Source organism: Gymnoscopelus braueri (assembly GCF_963280865.1).
Source record: "Gymnoscopelus braueri genome assembly, chromosome: 10".
Taxonomy (NCBI): Eukaryota; Metazoa; Chordata; class Actinopteri; order Myctophiformes; family Myctophidae; genus Gymnoscopelus; species Gymnoscopelus braueri.
Window position 1 is genome coordinate 51,463,599 of NC_137611.1, and position 22,320 is coordinate 51,485,918.

General features: G+C 46.3%; 1 protein-coding gene and 1 pseudogene across 2 annotated transcripts in view; both read left to right on the plus strand.

The window, feature by feature from the left end:
- The first annotated feature begins 3,533 nt into the window (after positions 1–3,533).
- On the plus strand, positions 3,534–18,273 carry LOC308093676 (extracellular calcium-sensing receptor-like; annotated as a pseudogene). The gene is made up of 11 exons: positions 3,534–3,643; positions 3,778–4,072; positions 4,470–4,556; positions 5,086–5,355; positions 5,774–5,980; positions 6,085–6,258; positions 11,626–11,721; positions 15,336–15,563; positions 15,659–15,782; positions 16,520–17,447; positions 18,226–18,273. The product of its transcript is annotated as an extracellular calcium-sensing receptor-like (transcript).
- A 3,109-nt stretch (positions 18,274–21,382) lies between these two features.
- LOC308093677 (extracellular calcium-sensing receptor-like) overlaps positions 21,383–22,320 on the plus strand; it is a gene marked incomplete at both ends in the record, with an annotated part of 28,671 nt that continues 27,733 nt past the window's right edge. Inside the window, 2 exons of the mRNA XM_080440004.1 lie at positions 21,383–21,492; positions 22,146–22,301. Of these exons, the coding sequence (XP_080296130.1) occupies positions 21,383–21,492; positions 22,146–22,301 (266 nt within the window). The remainder of the gene's footprint in view (positions 21,493–22,145; positions 22,302–22,320) is intronic.

A 22,320-nucleotide genomic window follows, 5' to 3' on the forward strand; every position in this document is an offset into this window, starting at 1 on the left:
CTCTATAGAGACCAATCCATCCAGTTTCAGAGATTCCTGGAGTTTGTTCCATTTGTCTGGGGCATAAAAGATGAAAGCAGTCTTTCCTTGTTCACTGTTCATTCGTGGAGTGATAAGTCTAATGTGTGTCTGTGAGCATGTTTGATATTCTGTGTTTTTTAAATACAATGGGAGCTTGCCACACAGGGCCTTATAAATAAATACAACAAAAATGTTGCTCTCTACGAATGGCGAGAGAAGGCCCAGTTTTTCCAATTAAAATACAGTGATGAGTATGAAAGCCATCGCCAGCAATGAAATGTTAAAGGATCTACACCATGAATTTGAAAAAAATATTAGATTGTTTTTATTTTTTATGTTGGAACTGAAAAACGGGGGGGATTGCCCCGAAAGTGACGTCACTTTTGGGACCAAATCAGTTTGGTCTGTTTTGAGACCAAAAAGTGAGTGCTCAAACTGGGGTATTTTTTGGGTTAGAAGAGAGGTAGGGGAGACCAAAAACACACAAAAAATAAGGAAAAGTTAAAATTCATGGTGTAGTCCAGGCTTGTCAAACTCGCGGCCCGCGGGCATTTTGCGGCCCGCGGAAAGGTCCATTGCGGCCCGCGAAGTGATTTGAAAAAACACCTTTTCATACTAGCTCTAATGGAAAAAAAAAACGAGAGAGAAAAAAAAGACAAAAGAAACGGCGGAGCCGGCAGGCAGTTATCCCCCCCAACCCCCCTTGCCTCTGACTGCAAAGGTCTAATAGTGGCCAAACTTGTTTTGTGAGAACAATGGCCAAGTCATGTCTAAACAATCAAGACAAGAGGAGATCAAGAAATAAATCTAATCACCCACCCTGGCACAAACATGTCAGTCTAACAGTGTATAGATCCCTGCAAACCAGCGCTGCCCAGGGAAACAAGGACGAGGAATTTTATTGGCTAACTATTGGATACATCGTAAAACATCGCTTCTTTAAGGGGACCGTAAGGGTCCATTTGGTTCCATTTGTACGGGTGGTTGCGTCGTTGTGTTTACATGTGCGGAGGAATAACGGCCGTTACGAGTGAAACGCTCAAAAGTTTCACTCGTCCTCTGTCTCCGTTGACAATTTTAATACTCCAAATGATAATAATCTGTTTAGGAAACTCTTAAAAACGCGAATGAATGACTAGTGTGACATATTCAATGTGCGCTGTCTTCTCAGTCTATCGTTGCCAAATGGCTGATCTACAAGCTCACAACGTGGTGCGAACAGAGGCGGTGTGAGCTTGGAGATCGGCCATGTTTGGTGCGTGACACTGTTGTACGATGAAGTATAAATTGCGCTTTTAAAGTGACAGTACACACATTAACCAGTTAACAGTTTCTTCAATATTATTTTCCAAAAGTAAAAAGGTCACTTAAAATGTAGTGCAAGTAATACATTTTGGCTAAAACAAAGACAAAAGAATACAAAAAAAAAAAATGCATTTTTTGTTTATAAAGAGCTGAAGAGACATGGAGATTTTATAGTAATTATTACATTATGAAAGTTACTACTGCTCAGAACCTGGTCCCTGATGTTGACAGGTCAGTTAAAGCAAAGAGATGTCAGGTACATCATTTTTTTTTGTAAAAAATAAATAAAAATGATGTTGTTTTGACCTGTGCTTTTACTGTTAGGGTTATTTCTTTTCTATTCTAAAACCGGAAAAAAAGCATTGAGTGTCATTATTTTGATTCATTGACATTTTCTGAATTGTCGTTATTGTTCAATAAAAACGACTGAACTGAGTTCATTGTCTGAGTTGCATTGCTGATAGTAGTCTGCCCCGGGGTCTCCTTCCAGTGGGACACTATTATATACAAATTAATTCATAATTAATTTGTATATAATCTTCATAACATTTTTTAAAGTGATATGCTGTAGTTATAGCAGTGACTGAGACAACAGACTGAAAAACAATGATGTATAACTGAATGTGCATGAGCGTGCATGCGTGTCTCCGTGTCTGCGTGCCCAGTCTGCCCACCTCAAGTCACCATTTGACCAATCTTGCCCGGACACCAAAATGAGTTTGACACCCCTGGTGTAGTCCCTTTAAGCACTGTGGTAGACTGCTTTGAGAAGCTTCAATATGGAAAGTGTATGCATATTGTGGCGACTGACCAAGCCAACACTCAAAAGAGTTTTGTGAAATCCAAACATCTGCATTTATTTAGGCGTAATTGCACAGCATTTGGGAGTGGGGGAATAATGCATAATCAAGGTAAGTATAAATCAACACAAGTTCTTCCCGGTCCAGGGTATAGTCCATGCACATTTCACAATGTATCCTTCATGTGCCTAGGTTTGCCTATAAAGCAAAGAAAACCAAATGTCAGTAAGGTATTTCACCAGTACCCACATGAATGGGGGAATAGTGGAAATCCCGCTTACCGCCTGAGCAAACTTCACTGTCTTATAGCGATAAGAGCATAGTACCAAATGGTCTGGATGGGAAAAGAAGAGGGTATGGAGGCTGGAGCCTGAATGAATGTTGCTCCAGACAATCTCTTGAAGGCCATTCATTTTAACTGCTCCACTGCCTGCAAGACACTCCACTACTCTTGTAGAAGCTATGAACTACCATGTACTACATGTACTTGTGTCTGTGGACCATGTCAACTTGAGGAATGTGACAACCAAAATAAATATATTCCAGAGGAGTCAGAGGATGGCAATGCATAGTGACTGTATAAACAAGTATAATGGGCTGGTAAACCTTGTTTACTCGATTACTTGACTATGTGATTATGTAAGTAATTCTACAATAGATAAGATAAATGCTGTTAACCATTTGTACATAAAATGTGAGTTATCACACAAAAACAAGTTAATTGGTTGTTTTTACATAATTCAGTACAATAGGGCATCACCCTGGGATGGATGCCATCTTGGATTTGGCAACACATAATTAACAGATAGTTATCATACTGATTCAGTCACATTCCTTGAGCCCTAAAACCGAGGGGTTAGACAGCAAAACCACTTTTCTAGGTTGATTAGCATTTGAGATAGTCATGGACACCATCCTGAAAATGATGCCTTTCCCGAACATACATTTTCCCAGGTTGTTTGTATGTTCTTAAGCATGCCTATAGATCTACCAGAATCAATTGGGTAGGTCTATAACCTACAGTGGGTGAACAGTTGCCAGTGTTGTCCTGTTGAAATAGTATGATTGACACATTAGGACATACAGACAGACGGGTTGTGACATATTACGTAGTGGCATAAGGTGGTACAGCGGATGGCATAGCACTGATGGGTGTGAAGGATCACGTAATGGCATAAGGTGGCACAGGGGACGGCATAGCACTGTGTATAAAATGTAGCAACTGAACAATGGTTTTGAAAAGGGCGGGAGGGAGTTAAAAACAGGAGGACAGTCATGAGGGTTTCACTAGACACACACCTGCTTTCATACATGTACTTGATCTTGATATTGTTCTCTTCCTTCTCTGCTTTGTCTTCCTCACCTTCCTCTACTTGTGAGTTACGGGAACAGTTTAATCTGAACAGAATGTATAAGGCTGGAGACTTTATTCTGGGTGGCTTGTTGCCGATGCACATCTCCTCTGTCTTCCCTGAGTTGTCTTTCACCTCCAAGCAACAGGAGCCCACTTGCTATAGGTGAGTATCACACATACAATAGAAAGTAAGACAAAGGCAACTTGTTTTGATAGATAGTACCGTAGGTTTAGTTGATGCTGTATATTTCTACCAAGTAGAAATATTCAAGGTTACAGTGACATTTTGTGTGTTAGATTTTCCGCTGGAGGGTTCAGGGGCGCACAGACCATGGCTTTTGCCATTAATGAGATCAACAGAAACAGCAGCCTACTACCCAATGTGACTCTAGGATATAGTATCTATGATACATGTGTGACACTTGGAGTTACATTCCATGCAACATTATCATTGGTCACTGGGAGAGAGGATCATTTTCAATTGGATGACAGATGTGTTGGCTCCCCTCCAGTGCTAGGAATTGTGGGTGCTGCTTCCTCAACAAGTTCTATTGCTATTGCTAGAATATTAGGTTTATACAGAGTGCCCCAGGTAAGTTTCTTATTTGAACCCCATTTTACCATGAGCCCTACTTCATCATACTACAGTGTCACACAGAAGTACCAAAAATAACCAATCTACAAGCTTACAACCTGACACGATATGACATGTTGTGAGCTTGTAGATCCGCGATTATTTTGAAAACATTTAAAGTTAAAGGTTTATGTGTTTCTGTGGGTTTTACAAACCAATGAAAAGTAGTAACAGCTTAATTGTGACTAAAACATGAAGTTTTCCACCCGACAGGGACAATATTACTTTCAGCTAGAGCATGTGAACAGAGCTGGTATATATTCTCACATGCTCATATGCTCTTATTCTCTGTTTGCAGTGGACAGTTGTCAATTATTTAATATATTAGAGAACAGATGTGTTGTACCTTTTTCAGGTCAGTTACTTCTCCACCTGTGCCTGTCTGAGTGACCATAACCAGTTCCCATCCTTCTTTAGAACAATCCCAAGTGACGCCTTCCAGGTGAATTTATATAGGCAATAGATCTGTTGGTATATAGTAGTACAGTGGTTCTCATATAATTTTTCATGGCATGTCATTATGTTTCCGCAGTATATCAAATGTTTACAGATTTTTTTTTTAAACAAAAAAGATCCATAAGCTCACATAGTTGTGAGCTTGTATTTTGGCTCTTTTCAAATAGCCAATGTATATAGGGATAAAGTGGTTAAATTGATTTTGATGCTATCAACTGAATTTGCTGGGGACCTACCTAGAACCCCCTCAATGACACCTGGGGGTCCCTGGACCCCACTTTGAGAATCACTGTAGTATTACATGTTCCACACACTTGGCAAATATCTCCCTCTATTGAGTTTATTACGGTATTGCATATCTTGTTAGTATTGCTGCTGGTGCTGAAGGTCTTTAATGACAGCATCAAAAGAGAATGATTAGACTTTTTCTATTGTGGAATCTGTGTAGGAGATTCACTGATTCACTATGTAAATAATGCAGCCTAACCACATATCCCTCCATTATATCCAATCAGGTGCGAGCTATGCTCCAGATTATGAGGTGGTTCAGGTGGACCTGGGTAGGAATGCTGTTCACTGATAATGACTATGGACACAATGCTGCCAGATCCTTCCAGTCTGAGCTGGACCAGTCTGGTTTGGCTTGTCTAGCGTATGTGGAGGTTGTGCCCAAGGACTCTGACCCAGATAAACTTCAGAGGACTGTCTCTGTGATGAAGAAATCCACAGCTTGTGTGGTCGTTGCATTTGTATCTAGGAGCGGTATGCCTAAACTCATGGAGGAGGTTTGGTTTATTATTCATTATGCATTCATATTTATAAGGAATATGAAATTAGCTATATTGAAATGTACACATTATTTCATAATGAATTTTATGCAATGTGATTTCATCACTCTCTAGATTCATCAATTTAAATGCTCAGCAATTGTGTGCTTATTTTACACATGTTCGTATTTCCCCTTTGATCTCAGTGCTTCTGTATACAAATAGCAAACAGATAATAACACCAAGCAAACATCTTACTGCTACAACCAATTCTTAAAAAAGTCTGTCTGTGGGTTTTGAACCTATGAAAAGTATTAAAAAGAGCTTGTGACTAAATAATAACTACATTGGATCCATTTGAACACAGGTTCGGTTTTGGACAGGTTTCTGTCGAACAGAAATGATATATACTAATATATTTTGTTCAACACAATAGGTGGTAAAGCAGAATGTGACAGGTCTGCAATGGATGGCCAGTGAGGCGTGGACATCATTGGCCAGACTCCAGACTCCTAACTTCATGCCGTACCTGAGAGGCACCCTGGGTATTGCCGTCCGTCGTGGAGAGATACCAGGTCTCAAGGACTTCTTGTTAAAAATACATCCTGACAATGAGCCTGACAACAGCCATGAAAATAGCATTGTGAGTCTTTTGTTTCATTGAATATTCAAGCTGCCATTTCAAACTGATGTCTGTATTCAAATATTTACAAGTTTTATGTTTAAGTCTTTATTGTGTTTCTTCAGGTGAGGCAGTTTTGGGAGCACACATTTCAGTGTAAATTTGCACCCCTTCCTACAGAGTGGGTGGATGCTGGTGGAGGGGTGTGTACTGGACAAAGGGATACAGCAGAAACTACCCTTCTGGATGTGACAGACCTCATGGGAGAGTATAACGTGTACAAGGCTGTGTATGCTCTGGCCCATGCACTCCATGGGCTCCGCCTCGCTACTCCGACGCCTCGCTACTCCGACGCCTCGCTGCTCCGACAGCCCGCGAGTCCGACAGCCGTCCCTGGGCGCGGAGGTGGACCGGGGGTCCCCGGCTCCAGAGGCTCGACCCTGGCCACTCGGCCGGTCGGCTCCTCTCCGGCCAGGGACCCCCAGGGACCCCCGGGGAGGCTTCGACCCGGCCCAGGGAGCCTCGAAGCTGGGTACTCGCTCCAGTCCGGGGGACCCACGCCTCCGGGGGACACCCGGCTCTCCAGGCGGTCCCGTGGACCCACTCTTAAGCACCCCTCGGCGGGCGTTAAGTGCAGTGGCAGGCCGCGGCCAAAGCACCGCGTGGACCTGGTGGTACAAACGGCCTGGCGCGCCCATGGGACTATCATGGACTTAGCGCCTTGGACCCGGCAGAGGCCAGGCCCAGGCCTGGCCCCTGCCTCCGTCTGCCTCCGTCTGGGAGTGCGGCGCGCTCTGAAAAAGGTTGTTAGTTTAACGTCAGGTACACCGGGGGGCCACGTGCCGGCCCCGGCATCCCGGACAAAAGGTTGGATCGAGGGTTGACTCTCAATAGATCGCGGTCATACAGCCGCTCTGCTACTTACGAGACCCTGACCCAGAATCAGGTCGTTTACGAGTCATTTGGCGCCAAGTTGTTCACAAACATGAAGTGCGCGTCCGGAGGGGGGCCGCCGCGTGCGCGAGGCTGCAGGCCTCCCACTTATTCTACACCTTTCATGTCTCTTCACAGTGCCAGACTAGAGTCAAGCTCAACAGGGTCTTCTTTCCCCGCTGATTCTGCCAAGCCCGTTCCCTTGGCTGTGGTTTCGCTAGATAGCAGGTAGGGACAGTGGGAATCTCGTTAATCCATTCATGCGCGTCACTAATTAGATGACGAGGCATTTGACTACCTTAAGAGAGTCAGACTAAACTCCCGCCGTTTACCCGCGCTTGATTGAATTTCTTCACTTTGACATTCATCAGCAACAGTACTTACCCGTCGGGTCCGTGCCGGCACCCGATCGGGGCGTGTTGCGGCCTTCCGGACCTCCGGGGGAGAACCCCCCAGAGCGGCCAGCCGCGTTTGCCAGCGCTAGGACGGTGGTCGTAGCAGGACGGTCGCCCAAGGCATGGCACGCTCCCTTCCTGCCACTGGGTCCGGACTCCGCCATTTTACTCGTGCCCTGTTGGACTTCCTCACGTGGATGTCCGCGCAGGCGCTTCCCTCGGCATCTATGTACGAATACAAACGGGGGCGGCGTCAGCCCCGGGTAGTTTTCGGGCCGCGTAGTCTCCCGCGGGCGCTTCGTCCCTGATTAAGACCGCCCGACAAACCACCGAGACGGCGACCGGCGCCCGCTGACACCAGAAAGGGCGACTGAGAGCACTGGGCAGAGCCCTTGGTGACTATGGGTTCCCCGCCGTGCCACACACCGGGGGGCATCCTCAAGTGGTCGCCCGTAGTGTGTTGGACAGGGTTAGCCCCACCCGGGACCCGAGTATGAAACGCTGCGTAGGGCTTTACCTTACCACCCCGTCGTCGGCCCATCCGCTAGGGCCTCGGCTCACAGAGGTGGAGGCAGCCTTTTCTAGGGCTCTACTAAGCCCCCGAGGTTTCCAGCAGTACGCCTTTCACCCCGTTTACTTACCTGGCGCAGTCCTGTAGCCGGCATAACGCCTGGATCCTACGCATGAATGCCTTAGATGGCGAGGATGGTAATGTCATCCCGCGCTATGAAGGAAAAAGGCCCACCTCACACGCTCCGCCGGGTACGACCTACGGGGCGGACGCTCCAACACCACCGCCCGAGCCAGGCGGCCCAAAACCCCGCAGAATAACGCCCACCGACCCGAGGAGGTTACCCCCCAAGGGCACATGGCGCGCGTAACGACGGGGCAGGGCCGAAACAAGCAAGGGTACGGGGGCTGCTATGGCGACCTTTTCAAGGGTACAAGCATGATCCCGTGCCTCCCTTTGAAGACCACCTTTTATCAGCGAGTGCCCTAACGGTTCGAAGAGGATCCCCGCGGAGCCCCCCCGCAACCGCCCTCGCCAGACTGGAATTCGTTGGGAACCCATGTCCAGGAGCATGAAGCATCCCTTCTATTGGGCCCTCCCAACCCGAGGTGTCTCAGTTCCTGGGTCCTCCGCGCACTGCGGATTAATCCCAGCAACCCCTCGAGTATTTCCACGCCCCCAGGGCTAAACCTTCTACAGCCGTAGAGAGTCCTCGACAGCGGAGTGTCGGGGCTTCTCCAGAATCAGGGCAATGAGCGAGTCACCATCCAAGCATCGCGACAGTGCCGGTAGCTTCAAAGCTTGCATCAACCGGTAAAGCCCTCCGGGACCCGCCGCCCCTCCCGAAGGTACTGCGAGAGCCTACCTCGCAGCCGCTTGGTGACATCGTCCGCGTGAGACTGTCCATGCTTCCGGATTTTGGGGGCAAGCCTTTAATGGACAGTCCACTAGTGAAAGCAGCAACCACTGCTGCTAACACAAGGAAAGGGGAGAACCCCCCCCCCGGCCGGATTCCACAAACCAGAAGCTAATCGGTTGGATACATTGCAGGCACTGCGGCCATGCCCGATGCGAGGCCTGCATCATCGGGCATGTCCTACGAGACCGGCCGGGTCTCGCAGGTACTGTGCGTGCAATAACACAGCCGCCTGTATCCAATGTGGACGAGCAGTGGAGAGGACGAATAATACGCCGCTTCTCCACTTCGGCCTTCAAAGTTCTCGTTTGAATATTTACTACTACCACCAAGATCTGCACCCGCGGCGGCTCCACCCGGGCCCGCGCCCTAGGCTTCCGCGCCACCGCGGCGGCCCTCCTACTCGTCGCGGCATAGACCTCGCGGCATTCCGTGGCCAACGACGGCCGGGTATGGGTCCATCGCTCCAGGGCCATCCATTTTCAGGGCTAGTTGATTCGGCAGGTGAGTTGTTACACACTCCTTAGCGAATTCCAACTTCCATGGCCACCGTCCTGCTGTCTATATCAACCAACACCTTTTGTGGGGTCTGATGAGCGATCGCATCGGGCACCTTACCCCGGCGTTCGGTTCATCCCGCAGCGCCAGTTCTGCTTACCAAAAGTGGCCCACTGGGCGCTCGCATTCCACGCCCGGCTCCGAGCCGGCGAGCCGGGCCTCTTACCCATTTAAAGTTTGAGAATAGGTTGAGATCGTTTCGGCCCCAAGACCTCTAATCAGTCGCTTTACCAGATAAAACTGCGAGCTGTCGAGCGCCAGGTGTGCTGAGGGAAACTTCGGAGGGAACCAGCTACTAGATGGTTCGATTAGTCTTTCGCCCCTATACCCAGGTCGGACGACCGATTTGCACGTCAGGACCGCTGCGGGCCTCCACCAGAGTTTCCTCTGGCTTCGCCCTGCCCAGGCATAGTTCACCATCTTTCGGGTCCTATCGCGCGCGCTCATGCTCCACCTCCCCGACGGAGCGGGCGAGGCGGGCCGGTGGTGCGCCCGACGCCGGAGCGGCCGGGATCCCACCTAGGGCGGCGCGCGCCGCCCTTCACTTTCATTGCGCTACGGGGTTTCGAGCGAGCCCTCCGACTCGCGCGCGCGTTAGACTCCTTGGTCCGTGTTTCAAGACGGGTCTGGTGGGTAGCCGTCATCGTCGCCGACCCCTAGCGCCCGCTGTACGAGGGCCGGTCCCCGCCCGAGCGGCGCGACGCGGTCAGGACGCACTGAGGACAGTCCGTCCAGGTCGACAGTTTCACCGGGGGCGAGGGGCCCCGTGCCCGGCCGCAGCCGGGCAGAACGCAGAGATACCTCAGTCCACGGCCCCGGGGGGAAACGGCGAAGTCGGGGCACGGGCGCTGTAAAGCTCAGGCGCGCGAGCAACCTGAGCCACCTTCGCCCTTCCAGGCCGACCCAGAGCCGGTCGCGACGCACCGCCACGGAGAAAGTGCGCCCGGCGAGGGCACGGCAGCGCCCGGGGCGGGGTCCCCCTGAAAGGGAGATCCCCAGCCCCGGGCGGCCGGCCCGCCGCCGGGTTGAGTCCTCCGGGCAGACTGCGCGGACCCCACTCATTCCAATTACAGGGCCTCTAAAGAGTCCTGGATTGCTATTTTTCGTCACTACCTCACCGTGCCGGGAGTGGGTAATTTGCGCGCCTGCTGCCTTCCTTGGATGAGGTAGCCGTTTCTCAGGCTCCCTCTCCGGAATCGAACCCTGATTCCGCGTTACCCGTGGTCACCATGGTAAGCACGTAGCGTACCATCAAAGGTTGATAGGGCAGACACTCGAATGACACGTCGCCGCCGCGGAGGGCGGGCGATCTGCCCGAGTTTATCCAGAGTCACCAAAGTGGACGACGCGGCGCCCGAGAGCGCCGCGCCGCGAGGGTTTTGGATCTGATAAATGGCGCCCGTGGCCCGTTACGCAGCTGTTTGGTCGGTCGCCGGAGTACGCGACGCAAGCAGGGTTTGAGAAACGGAGTCTCCGGAGCGCGCCTTTGCGCCCCCGCGGCGTGCGGATCTCCTGGCCGAGCCCCGTGATGGGGCTCGAGGCGAGGCCGGCAGCGGGGGCCCTCAGGCGGTCCGTGGCAAGGCAACTAGGGCAGACGGTGCGTCTCGGTCTCGCTAGGCCGGGGTCGGTACCGGCCGTTTTGGCCCGAAAAAGCGCAGATCGACAAGCCCGAAAAAAGTTTAGATTTTCGGCCGGGGGTCCTCCAGGGGGTCCCTGGGGACCTCTGGAGCCCATGCAGACACTTAGAAACATTTTCGATTTTTTTGGGAGAACCAGGATTTTGGGCGGTCCGTGTCGCCATCGCTGCCCCAGCCAGGTGCCTCTGTCCTGGGCATAACTACCCGATGGCACGGGTCGGCCTTCCAGGCACCGCCAGGAAAATTCCTTGAGGCAGGAAGGCAGAGGCCCACCTGCTGGAGGGAGCCCTGGACTTAGAAACATATTCAATTTTTTTTTGAGAACCAGGATTTTGGGCGGGCCGTGGCCCATCGCTGCCCCAGGAGGAGGCCTCTTCCTGGGCATGATCCCTACCTACGAGATGGCACCAGTCGGCCCTTCTCCCTGGCTCTCCCCTTCACACAGGCCAGGGGCCAGGGAGCCCAGTGCCTCACGGCACAGTGCCGGGTGCACACTCGCCCGCTCTACCCGCCCCGGGAGCCACCGTCCCTGGGTAGGAGGTGGTCCATGGACCCCCGATGGGGACCAGGGACCGGGGACGGCGCCGCCTTGTGGACGCCGGCGGTATTGCGCCCCAAGACAACAGCCTTTTACAGGCTTGTGGATCTGCTCTTTTTCCAGCCGTTTTGAGCCCAGATTCCGGCTGTCGGAGCAGCGAGGCGTCGGAGTAGCGAAGCGTAACCCCCTCCATGACATGTTGCATTGTGTGCCAGGAAGAGGGCCTTTCATTGGGCACAGCTGTGCCAGTTTGCAGACAATACAACCATGGCAGGTGGGATTCACAGTTTACCTGTTTATTGAAAACAAAGTCTGCCGCTAGAGGCCGATATCCCCCTTCTCAATCGCATCGTGGCATATAAGAACTGTGTTCCAAACATAGACTGTATAAAAAGAATAGACAGCGTCACGCCATTGGTTTCTACAGACCGTAAATGAGGCCGATTGTTCAGCAATTTCAAATCCGCCATCTTTCAATATCTCGTCATATCGCGTCATATCCTGCAGAATGCCACCAGACCATTATTGGTTGGGTAGCTTGTCAATCAAGAGTGGGGGCGGGGAATGAATGCTATTGGTCGTGTAGCTTGTCAATCAAATCATCCCGCCCCTCCTAGAGCATAACCTACTTTATCGTCAATTTTAAAATAAATGGGACCATAGTTTTCCAAAATGCATATCATGATGATTGAAAGGAGACTTTAAACTAGCGACTGGAAGCATATAGTATTTATGACAATGTTTATTAAGGTAAGAAAATCTAGTCTAAAGTTTGTCAAAAACCCATCCTGCGTTAAGATAAATTCTTTCTGACACCAGCAGGGGTAAAACAACGAAACTACAGGCCATTCATATGAACTGTCTCTTCCGTATTAGCCTTAATGTAAAACTTTCAAGCTGGGCCCTTGGTTCCAAACAATAAACAAATGAGCCTGGCGATTTAACTCATATGGATATGAAGCATCAACTTTTTTTATTTTTATTTTTTATAATTTTTATCCCACGATTTTGTAACCCATATTTTTTCACCCAGTGCCAATTGCCTATGTAATCCTGGGCGCTACTCTCCCTCTGCCAGCCTAGGGAGAGCCCAAGCTGAAGCTAATGCCTCCTTCAATGCATGAGGAGCAAGCAGGCCGCTTCTTATCACCCGACAGGGGGGAGTTTCCCCGGATGAAGCATCAACTTAACCTAAAAAAGTACTAATCTATCCAAAGAGTCAGCAAATAAATACCCTTTCTCCTAGCACACGTTATCAAATGTAACTCAATATCATAAACGACACAAAGTGTCGGAATTGCCAGGCTGATTTGTAAATTATTGGAACACAGTTCTTTATATGACGTGATTCTAAGGGCGGATTCAGACTATGGTCCCGGGTGCGCACCCCGGACCACTTGGCAGATGTTGTGGTAGTGTGAATGTTGCGTATCGTTCCCCGGAACGGATCAACGTACCGTCCCCGGGACTGCCTGAGGAGGTAGTCTCGGGTCCGATTACTGCGCACCCGGGAACAGAACGCTGCAATGTGAATCCATCCGTACCAACATAAGGAAGTGGACTGCTAATCAAATATAATTTATACATTTTTATAATGACACATTATTTTTGCTGGGTTATACACATAGTTCTACTTGAAAACTTGAAAACACATGTGTAGTGAACGCTGCCACTAGGATAAATATACCAAGGATTAGTCCGTGACGTCACTGCTAAAATACCAAGGGTGCGTCAGTGACATCATATGATGATAACAGAGACAACGTTACATTTCGAGGTTTCAAAGACCAGCGCACACACTGCTTTGGTTGGGTATTGTTGTTCTGTTGTTATTATAACTCAAGACAAGGTCAGGAAAACAGTCAAAATTTATTATTCACTTTAAACTCTGACAAGTGACTCTTCTTCTGTGAATGACATTCTCTATATCCCAAAGCCCCATAGTCCACAGCGCCCCCATGAGGCACATAAGTACCATTACTGTTGAATGAAGTGTACTCGTGTCTGGAAGAATCTTGGCCAATGTGAATGCTGGCCAGCTGGGAGAGGCCAATCGTACTCGGGAACGGTTCAAATCAATCGGACCCAGTCTGAATCCACCCTAAGATGTCCCTATGGTATATTCAATAGAAAAAATACTTTTGTGACCCGGGGGATAACGGAGTGAACTTCAATACTGTAAATGTGACTTTGGTAAAATACATTAATTTATACAGGAGGATGAAAAATACATTATTAATGTTTTTATAGTGATGTAAGATAAGATGAGACCTTTATTGATCCCATAAGGGGAAATCTGTCGCCAAAGGCAGCACAGCAGTTAACCCCATATGGGTAACTGGGGTCCCTCAGGGTTCACTACTAGTGTATTTTCCGTTTTCTGTTATTGAAAGCTTTTGCTGAAAATAGTTAGTGGTTGCTCATGACCCTGGCATTAACGTAACCCCACCAGTAGGAAATCACAAAGAAAAGGGAACAACTAGCCATTACGGACTGATAGAACATATCCTGTTACACACACCTCACAAAGATCTACTTTGGCCTTGCCATAGAGGGCTTCAGAGTTGTCAGTCCAGTCCAGTCACCACGACCCCTCGTTCACTTGCTATGGGCCGTTGAAAATAGCTTGTCTCGTCAAAAATACAGTGGAAAAAAAGGAACTCAAGTTACAGCCGGTTCCCCACAGACGCTAACCAGGAAGCGGATGGAGAAGTACTTCTTGTGATCACGTGATCTCCTAGATCTCTCTGTGACTGAGCCTGAAATGGTGGCACATAGGTTGCGGAACAGCGCCATCTAGTGGTAAACACTGACAATGCTGTTTGGACGTGTTACACGTTTTTGGCGCTTGGGGCTTTGGAAAAAATGGACGTGTTACACATTTATGGCACTGAATGAGTGAAAGAGGGCAGCACTATCCTGGTTCATCCATGGGCTTATTGTTAGAGAAGCAGCAAACCTGCTTTGAGGGTATGCACACCTCCTCACAGTACCTAATGTGATGGCCTGGCATAGGCTGTCTATATCATCACCCTGAAGCACCCTCTAAGTGCCCTGAAGAACGAGACCCAGTCTTCCACTTCAAACTCATCTGACCACTGTTGTACAAACCTGGTGAGCACTGGCTGCCTTCTAACGACAGGCAGACCGGTTGGAACCAGTCTCATGGTCAGAGCTGTTCATGGGGGGAAAGGCAAATGACCTGTGTTTATACCTGACATTAGCATACAAGAGATCAAGGGTTTTAGCACCTCTGGTGGAGCAAGTGACATACTGGGAGAGGTCAGACAGCGCACTACTAACTTTAACCCTGTTAAAATCCCCATTTACAAGGAGGACGGCTAGCTTCAGAGGAGATAATGACATCACGAGGAGTAGCGACACTACCACTGGGCAGACAATAAACGTCACCAGGAAAATACCCACAGACATACCTCTGTATCCGAGGTACAAAACACTTTCTTCACTGAAGCATGACCTCAAGCACACCAGTCTGTGTTGATATAGACAGTACCTCCACCTTCCGTCTTGTCCACTCCCACCCCCATAACAATGTCTTTATCGGCTCTGATCAACAAGAACCCCTCAACTGTAGCATGTCGGAACATTCACTTTTCAACCATGTCTCCATCAAGAAAATAAGGGTAGTCAGCATGTACACAAATTGTTTGGTTATAGTCGTCACCAAAATATCAGCTCTGGATTGGTCAAGGACTGATCGAAGGGAGGGGTTTTATTCTCCATTGTTCACGTTTCTCACTAACATGGCAGTTAGTATTACTTGAAATATAGTAAATGTTTATCAGTGTTTGCAACAGTAACTTGGTGTTAGATGCATTTTAAGAGCATCGATTGTGTTCCAACTGTCTCGTTCTTCATCATTTCTAGCTGGTGTATTACCTGGAAAAGGTCAACTTCACCACATCTTTTGGTGATGATGTATCATTTGATGAGAATGGTGATGCTTTGCCAATCTATGATGTCATGAACTGGGTGTGGCTCCTTGATGGAAGCACGAAGGTTCACAATGTGGGTGTGGTCAAGACGTCAGCCTCCGGGGATGAAGAACTCATCCTTGATGAAGACAAAATCTTCTGGAACTTTGAATCCAAAAAGGTCACTTTGTCTTTCTGAAGTAACTAATGTTGAGCTCATGATGTGAATGTAATTTAGTTTAGACTGAAACTGATCATTGTTCCTTTCCTCTGTAGCCTCCTCGGTCAGTGTGCAGTGAGAGCTGTTCCCCTGGAACCTGTGTGGCCAGAAGGAAAGGAGAACCTGTCTGATGCTTTGACTGCATTGCTTGTTCTGAGGGAGACATCAGCACTCAGGTTGGTTGTTGATTGAGTTTATTTGGTGATAGCACAGAAAGGAGCACTAAGCACTATAAGTATTAAAATATAGTTCCAAGTCGTTCCATGTCAAGTGAGTTCACACCACAACTATAACAAATAACAATGGTGAACGATATAGTTATAGATATAGTGCTCGTTGTCAATGGGCCTTTAGGAGGGACTAATGCTAATGCTGAGCATCAAGATCAGTTTACTGGAGGGACTCTATTCTACAGTATATTTACCTTTTAGCTTTTGAGGTACTCTGTCCCTTTCTCTCCCCTCCCTCTATCTCCCTCCCTATCCCTCTCTCTCTCTCTGTCTCTCTCTCTCCCGCATGCACGCATGCACAAACAAACACACAAGGCCACGCGCACACAATTTCTGCACGAGCGCACGCACGCACGCACGCACACACGAACAAGGCCTCTCACACATGTTTTGCTCCTGATTAAGGTGAAATTAAATACAACAAGATAATTTCACCGTATGCTTAATTTTCAAGAGCAAAGACTATAATTTGATTGTGGAAGCAACATTGTCAAGTGGTGTAACTGGTTTGTGGCAATTGGTGTAACCAGTATTTTTCAAAATAATATGAAAAGTAAGAATATGACAGAATTAAGGGCAGGGGTTTCCACATTTATAGCAGAAAAGGATAGTAGGATATAGCAACGTAGGTTATCTTTAGGATGATAAAGTACTTTTCTGTCCCTTTAACCTTGCTGTCTTTGTTAGACTCTACACAGTGCACCAGTTGTCCAGAGGACTTCTGGTCCAGTCCCCAGCGTGACCACTGTGTCCCTAAGAGCATGGAGTTCCTCTCCTACAATGAGGACCTGGGTATCTCCTTGACAACCATCTCATTGCTAGGCACACTTAGCTGTGCCATTGTTATGGGAATATTCATCTATCATCGTGACACACCCATGGTACGCGCCAACAACTCAGAACTCAGCTTCCAAATTTTGATGTCACTGAAACTGTGTTTCATGTGCTCACTTCTGTTCATTGGCCGTCCCATGCTCTGGACATGTCAGCTGAGGCATGCAATATTTGGGATCAGCTTTGTGCTGTGTGTCTCATGCATCCTGGTAAAGACTATGGTGGTGCTGGCTGTGTTCAAATCCTCTAAGCCTGGGGGTGCAGACATTATGAAGTGGTTCGGTTCTATGCAGCAGAGAGGAACAGTTCTGGTTCTTACCAGGCAATAATCTGCACAGCCTGGCTTGTGTCTACCTCACTAACTCCTCATAAAAACACACAGTACAACAGTGATAAGATAGTCTATGAGTGTGAGGTGGGATCAACAGTTGGTTTTGCAGTGTTACTAGGTTATATTGGTTTACTGGCACTCCTCAGCTTCGTCCTAGCATTCATGGCAAGGAATCTTCCAGACAACTTCAATGAAGCCAAGTTAATCACTTTCAGCATGTTGATCTTCTGTGCCGTGTGGATAGCCTTCATCCCAGCATATATCAGCTCTCCAGGCAAATATGCAGATGTAGTGGAGGTATTTGCTATTTTAGCATCTAGTTTTGGCCTTTTGGTGGCACTGTTTGGACCAAAGTGTTATATAATGCTTTTGAAACCTGAGAGAAACACTAATAAGTCCATCATGGGTCGCGGTGCCACCAAGACAAAGAAGCAGAAATGCAATAATGATGTATTTACTGTACATTTAATAAAAAATAATAAATAGATATGAAATTACCTTGTTAGTAATAGATTCAGGTTTTTTTTACCAAATTAAACCAAAAGCAGTACATCAAAAGCAAACATCTATTATCTGTAAATACAAGTTGGTGAAAAGTTTATTACCCTCCCTTAAAGGCTATGCTTGGTAATTTTTGACCTATTACAGTAGATGAGACAATATAGCACTTCTTCATGGGTCAAATTGTATGTAAGCAGCCATTTGGCAAATATACACGTAAGCTATCATTTTTCTAACTTTATAAATGTTTTAAGGCATCCGGTTTCAACCAGTTAAAGCTGCTTTGTGTGACATTTTCATGGTCCAAAGGCCTGAAAACAACATGCTCTGTATGAACGTTTTATAACACTACCAACCAGCGTGCACGTGAGAGCCATTTATGTTGATTCTTCTATAGCGTGTTTATAACTGCTGGTCAAAGTCAGAGCTTATCCTTCTGTGTTTCTGTTGAAACACCATGTCCCATGTCCCTTGCTGCTCATCCTCCCATAGCCTTGTTTCCCACTATGTGGATTATTCCGTGCAAGAAAAACACCATTGACTTCATGATGCATAGTGTAGCAATGCCATCAACTCATTTCAGTGTGACAGAAAGCAGACATTAATATTGTAAACTCCTCACATGAACTCATCTACGAGTTAATTGCTTTCTCCAATATTCAAGACTGTATAGACACAAGTCATTGATCGCTAATAATGTGATGTTCTGCTGTGGTGGTGTGCACAGGTAGAGCCTGTCTTTCAGGATCAGGATCTCACTCTCTTCAGCAACTAACAGTCCAGGTTGAAATAATCCCAAATGCAGTTTTAGTGCAACATGGTAGCAGAAGATAGCTTAAAGGAGAATTTTGGACTAAGGTTTTCTTACCTTTTCTATGACGTTATGATATCTTAGGATGAATGGTACAGTAGAAACATTTCATAACTCCATCCCGGGTCCGCCACAGCTTAAAATGTGTGCCAATAGGCCTTGCGCTAGATCGCGTATTTTAATAGCTTTTTTTTGGGTGAGATCTGACGTTCATAGTGACAGAGCACTATGCAAAAAAAAAAAAAGAGTTTCGCTAGACGAGATTGAAATCTCGAGATTTCGATCTTGTCTAGCGAGACTTCTGTTTCACTCTTTTTTTTATTGTGTTCTGTCACTATGAACGTCAGATCTCACAAAATAAAAAAAATAAAAAAGTTATTAAAATACGCGATCTAGCGCAAGGCCTATTGGCGCACGTTTTAAGCTGTGGCGGACCTGGGATGGAGTTATGACATTTTTTTACTGTACCATTCATCCTATGATATCATAACGTCATAGAAAAGGTAAGAAAACCTTAGTCCAAAATTTTCCTTTAAGACTAATATTTGCTGACATAGTGCAAGTTCTGAATGGCTGAGTGGACTTTCAAGACAGGATTAATTCCAGAGACATAGTGTACATTCCTCTGAATATATGACTGCTGGAACTTTATGATTAATAAACTAATGAACCTTCTGCTTTAAGTCAGCTGGTCACTTTCATTTAATTTCCTGATACAAACTGTTTCAACCATAAATTAATAATTAATTAATTTAACTTTAATAAAACTGTGATCTCAAAGGAATATCTGTGTTATGTTTTATTTCGTTTTTAAACGTGTGAAACAGTAAGGGGCACTATTGAGCCATATTTGCATCGTTATTTGCATCTTTAGGACCTCACAATGGCCTTTTTATATACATTATTTTCAAAAATCCATAATGCATTTCATGACCAACAGTGGATGAATACTGGCCAATGTAGCCCTGGTGAGATAATGTACTGGCCCCTATGTTGCGTGTCTTATTCCTTAATTTAAAGGTTCTATGACATTCATTTTCACTTTTTTTATTTTTTATGTTTTTTGGGGGGTTTTATGACCTCAATTAGACCAAAAAAATATATACTTTGAACATTCAGTGGATTTTCTGTGGTCCGGGGTTTTCTGAATAATTAGGCTGAAAAGTAATCTGTCATTGGCCCCTGGACTTTGACGTCACAGTCCATTAATCCTGCCCCATTTTTTGTTAAAACTTTTAATATAGTTTGAAGGACCATGCTAAATACTTTTAATGTGTTGTAAAACTGAATGTCATGAAACCTTTATAAGACGTGTGTGGTATCTGAACCACAGACTTCACTATGTTCTGGTAAAGGTCCTATTGCACTTTTGTAGTTAACAACAACGCCATATTGTAGTTAATAAGATGTTCCAGAGGTGTGTATGAATGGTTGAAGAATGGATTGAGGCATCACTCCAGTCAGTGAGGTTACTTGCTTCCGATTTAATTCATAGTGCAAACAGAGTACAAACAGCTTTCTATGGACCCTGAGGTCCCTATACCAACAGCCTCACGGCCTTGGAGTAGCACACACGCTAAGCTTACATTTTAGTCAATCTTTATAGCAGTGGCCACATTTAGAAATGTAGCACCAAGGCGCTATGCGGTAAAAAGGCCCTGAATTAGTCATGGGTGTGTTTGGGCATTACTTTAATCAATCCAATAAGAGTACCCGCTGCCATTCCCTTTAAGATCAGCGCAAGACGCAGTGCTGTTTTCTGTGCATTAAGCTCTGAGACCAAAGAAAAAGAAACCTCACATTGAAAGGTCCAACAGCAGGCATGGCCGTCATAACCACTATAGCCTCTGTCTAATTATGTGACTGTCTCATGTCCAAAACACATTGATATCTCTTGAGAAACCAATATTATTATATTAGTAATACTAATATTCACATCTCAGTTGCCTAAGCATCTCCCCCTTCTATCTCAGTGCAACAAGTAGACACATCGGTATGTTTCACACATTTGTTCAATGCTGCTACTGTTGCCCAAAATATCTGATCTCCAAGCAAAAAAACGCTGTGTGACACGTTGTATGCTTGTAGATCAGATCTGCAGCAACTGCCAACTGCAAGGTGCAAAATAGCAGATACCGCATTGCACCCTTAATTAACATATGAACACTCCCCCATGCGTAAAATATGCTACCGAGTCTTATCCCTTAAGTGTTTGCGTTCAGTGCAACTTGCATAATAGGCATTGCGCATAAGATGGTGGCGTTATCACTTAATTACCATATAAGACCTGGATTTAAGAAGTGCTTAACTCTTTGACTGCCATGGACGTGCTAACACGTTGAATTCTGCCAGGGCTCACCCTGCCAATGACGAGGAAACGCATCCTTTGTTTTTTATTCCACCAGATGGTGCTCTAACCTAGCCTATGGATGGTCCCTTCACAGCGAGTGAATGAAAGAAGCAGACATGACGTCATTTTACGAAATAAAAGCTTGTTTGCTTCCTGTTTATTTCCTGTGGGGAAACGGCCATATCTCCGTTCCTCTTTCTTTATGGCGAAAACAAACCTGATTGAAATGGCCACAGCTGTGCAATGGATCGCCGCAAGTGGATAATATTTTCCCCCCAATACTACGGGAACCCAGTGTGTGTAACCAGCCGATCACCATGAGGACGGAGGTCAAGGAGAATATTCCACGATTTTTCAAAGGTACAGTAAAAATCGCTCCTTTTTCTCTGGCAGTGGCGTGACATTATTACAGTATCACTCCGGCAGTCAAAGTTAGGGCCAATCACATTATTTGTTAATGAGGCATTTTACGTTAAGCCCTGCCTCTCCTCTACTGACTCTACTGATTACGTAACACTAACACAGGGGACGACACAGCACCGTGTATAAAATGTAGCAACTGGACAATGTGTTAGACAGAGAGGGACAGTCATGAGGGCTTCTGTAGACACACAACTGCTTTCATACATGTACTTGACCTTGATATTGTTCTCTTCCTTCTCTGCTTTGTCTTCCTCGCCTTCCTCTTCTTGTGAGTTACAGGCACCGTTAAATCTCAACAGAATGTACAAGCCTGGGGACTTGGTTCTGGGTGGCTTGTTTGATATCCACCTCGCCTCTGTCCTACCTGACCTGTCTTTCACCTCCGGGCAACACGACCCCATTTGCTATGGGTGAGTATCACAATAGCGAGCAAAGGGAAAAGGGACTTTGCTTTGATGTATGGTACCATAGGATTAGTTCATGTTGTCAGAGGTAACTAAGTACATGTACTCAAGTACTGTACTTAAGTACAGTTTTGAGGTATTTTTTTACTTTACTGGAGTATTTCCAATGTTCTGTACTTTTACTTCTACTCCACTACATCTTAGAGGTAAATATTGTACTTTTAATCCACTACAATTATTTGAAAACTTTAGTTACTAGTTGCTTTTCAGATTTTGATTATTATTACAAAACATACATTAACCACTTCTGCCCCATATACATTTCGGCCATTTGAAAATAGACGATCTACAAGCTCACAATGCGTCGCGAGCTTGTAGATCTACTATTTTCAAAAGATTTTCATATATTTTATACATTTGAAAGCTTGTGAAACAGGACATTCTGCATAATGAGTACTTTCTACTTTTGGTACTTTAAGTTCATTTTGATACCAATACTTTTGTACTTTTACTCAAGTAAATTTTAAATTCCGGACTTTTACTTAAGTAAGAAATGTGAGTACTTTTTCCACCACTGCATGTTGTATATTTCTACAAAGTACAGCTATGCAAGGTTAAAGTGTCATTGTGTGTGTTAGTTTCAACACTGATGCATTCAGATGGGCCCAGACCATGGCTTTTGCCATTACAGAGATAAACAGAAACCCCAGCCTGCTTCCCAATGTGACTCTTGGGTACAGTCTGTATGATAACTGTTTCTCGCTTGGAGTTGGATTCCGTGCTGCGTTGTCATTGGTCAGTGGGAGAGAGGATCGGTTTCAACCGGATGAGAGA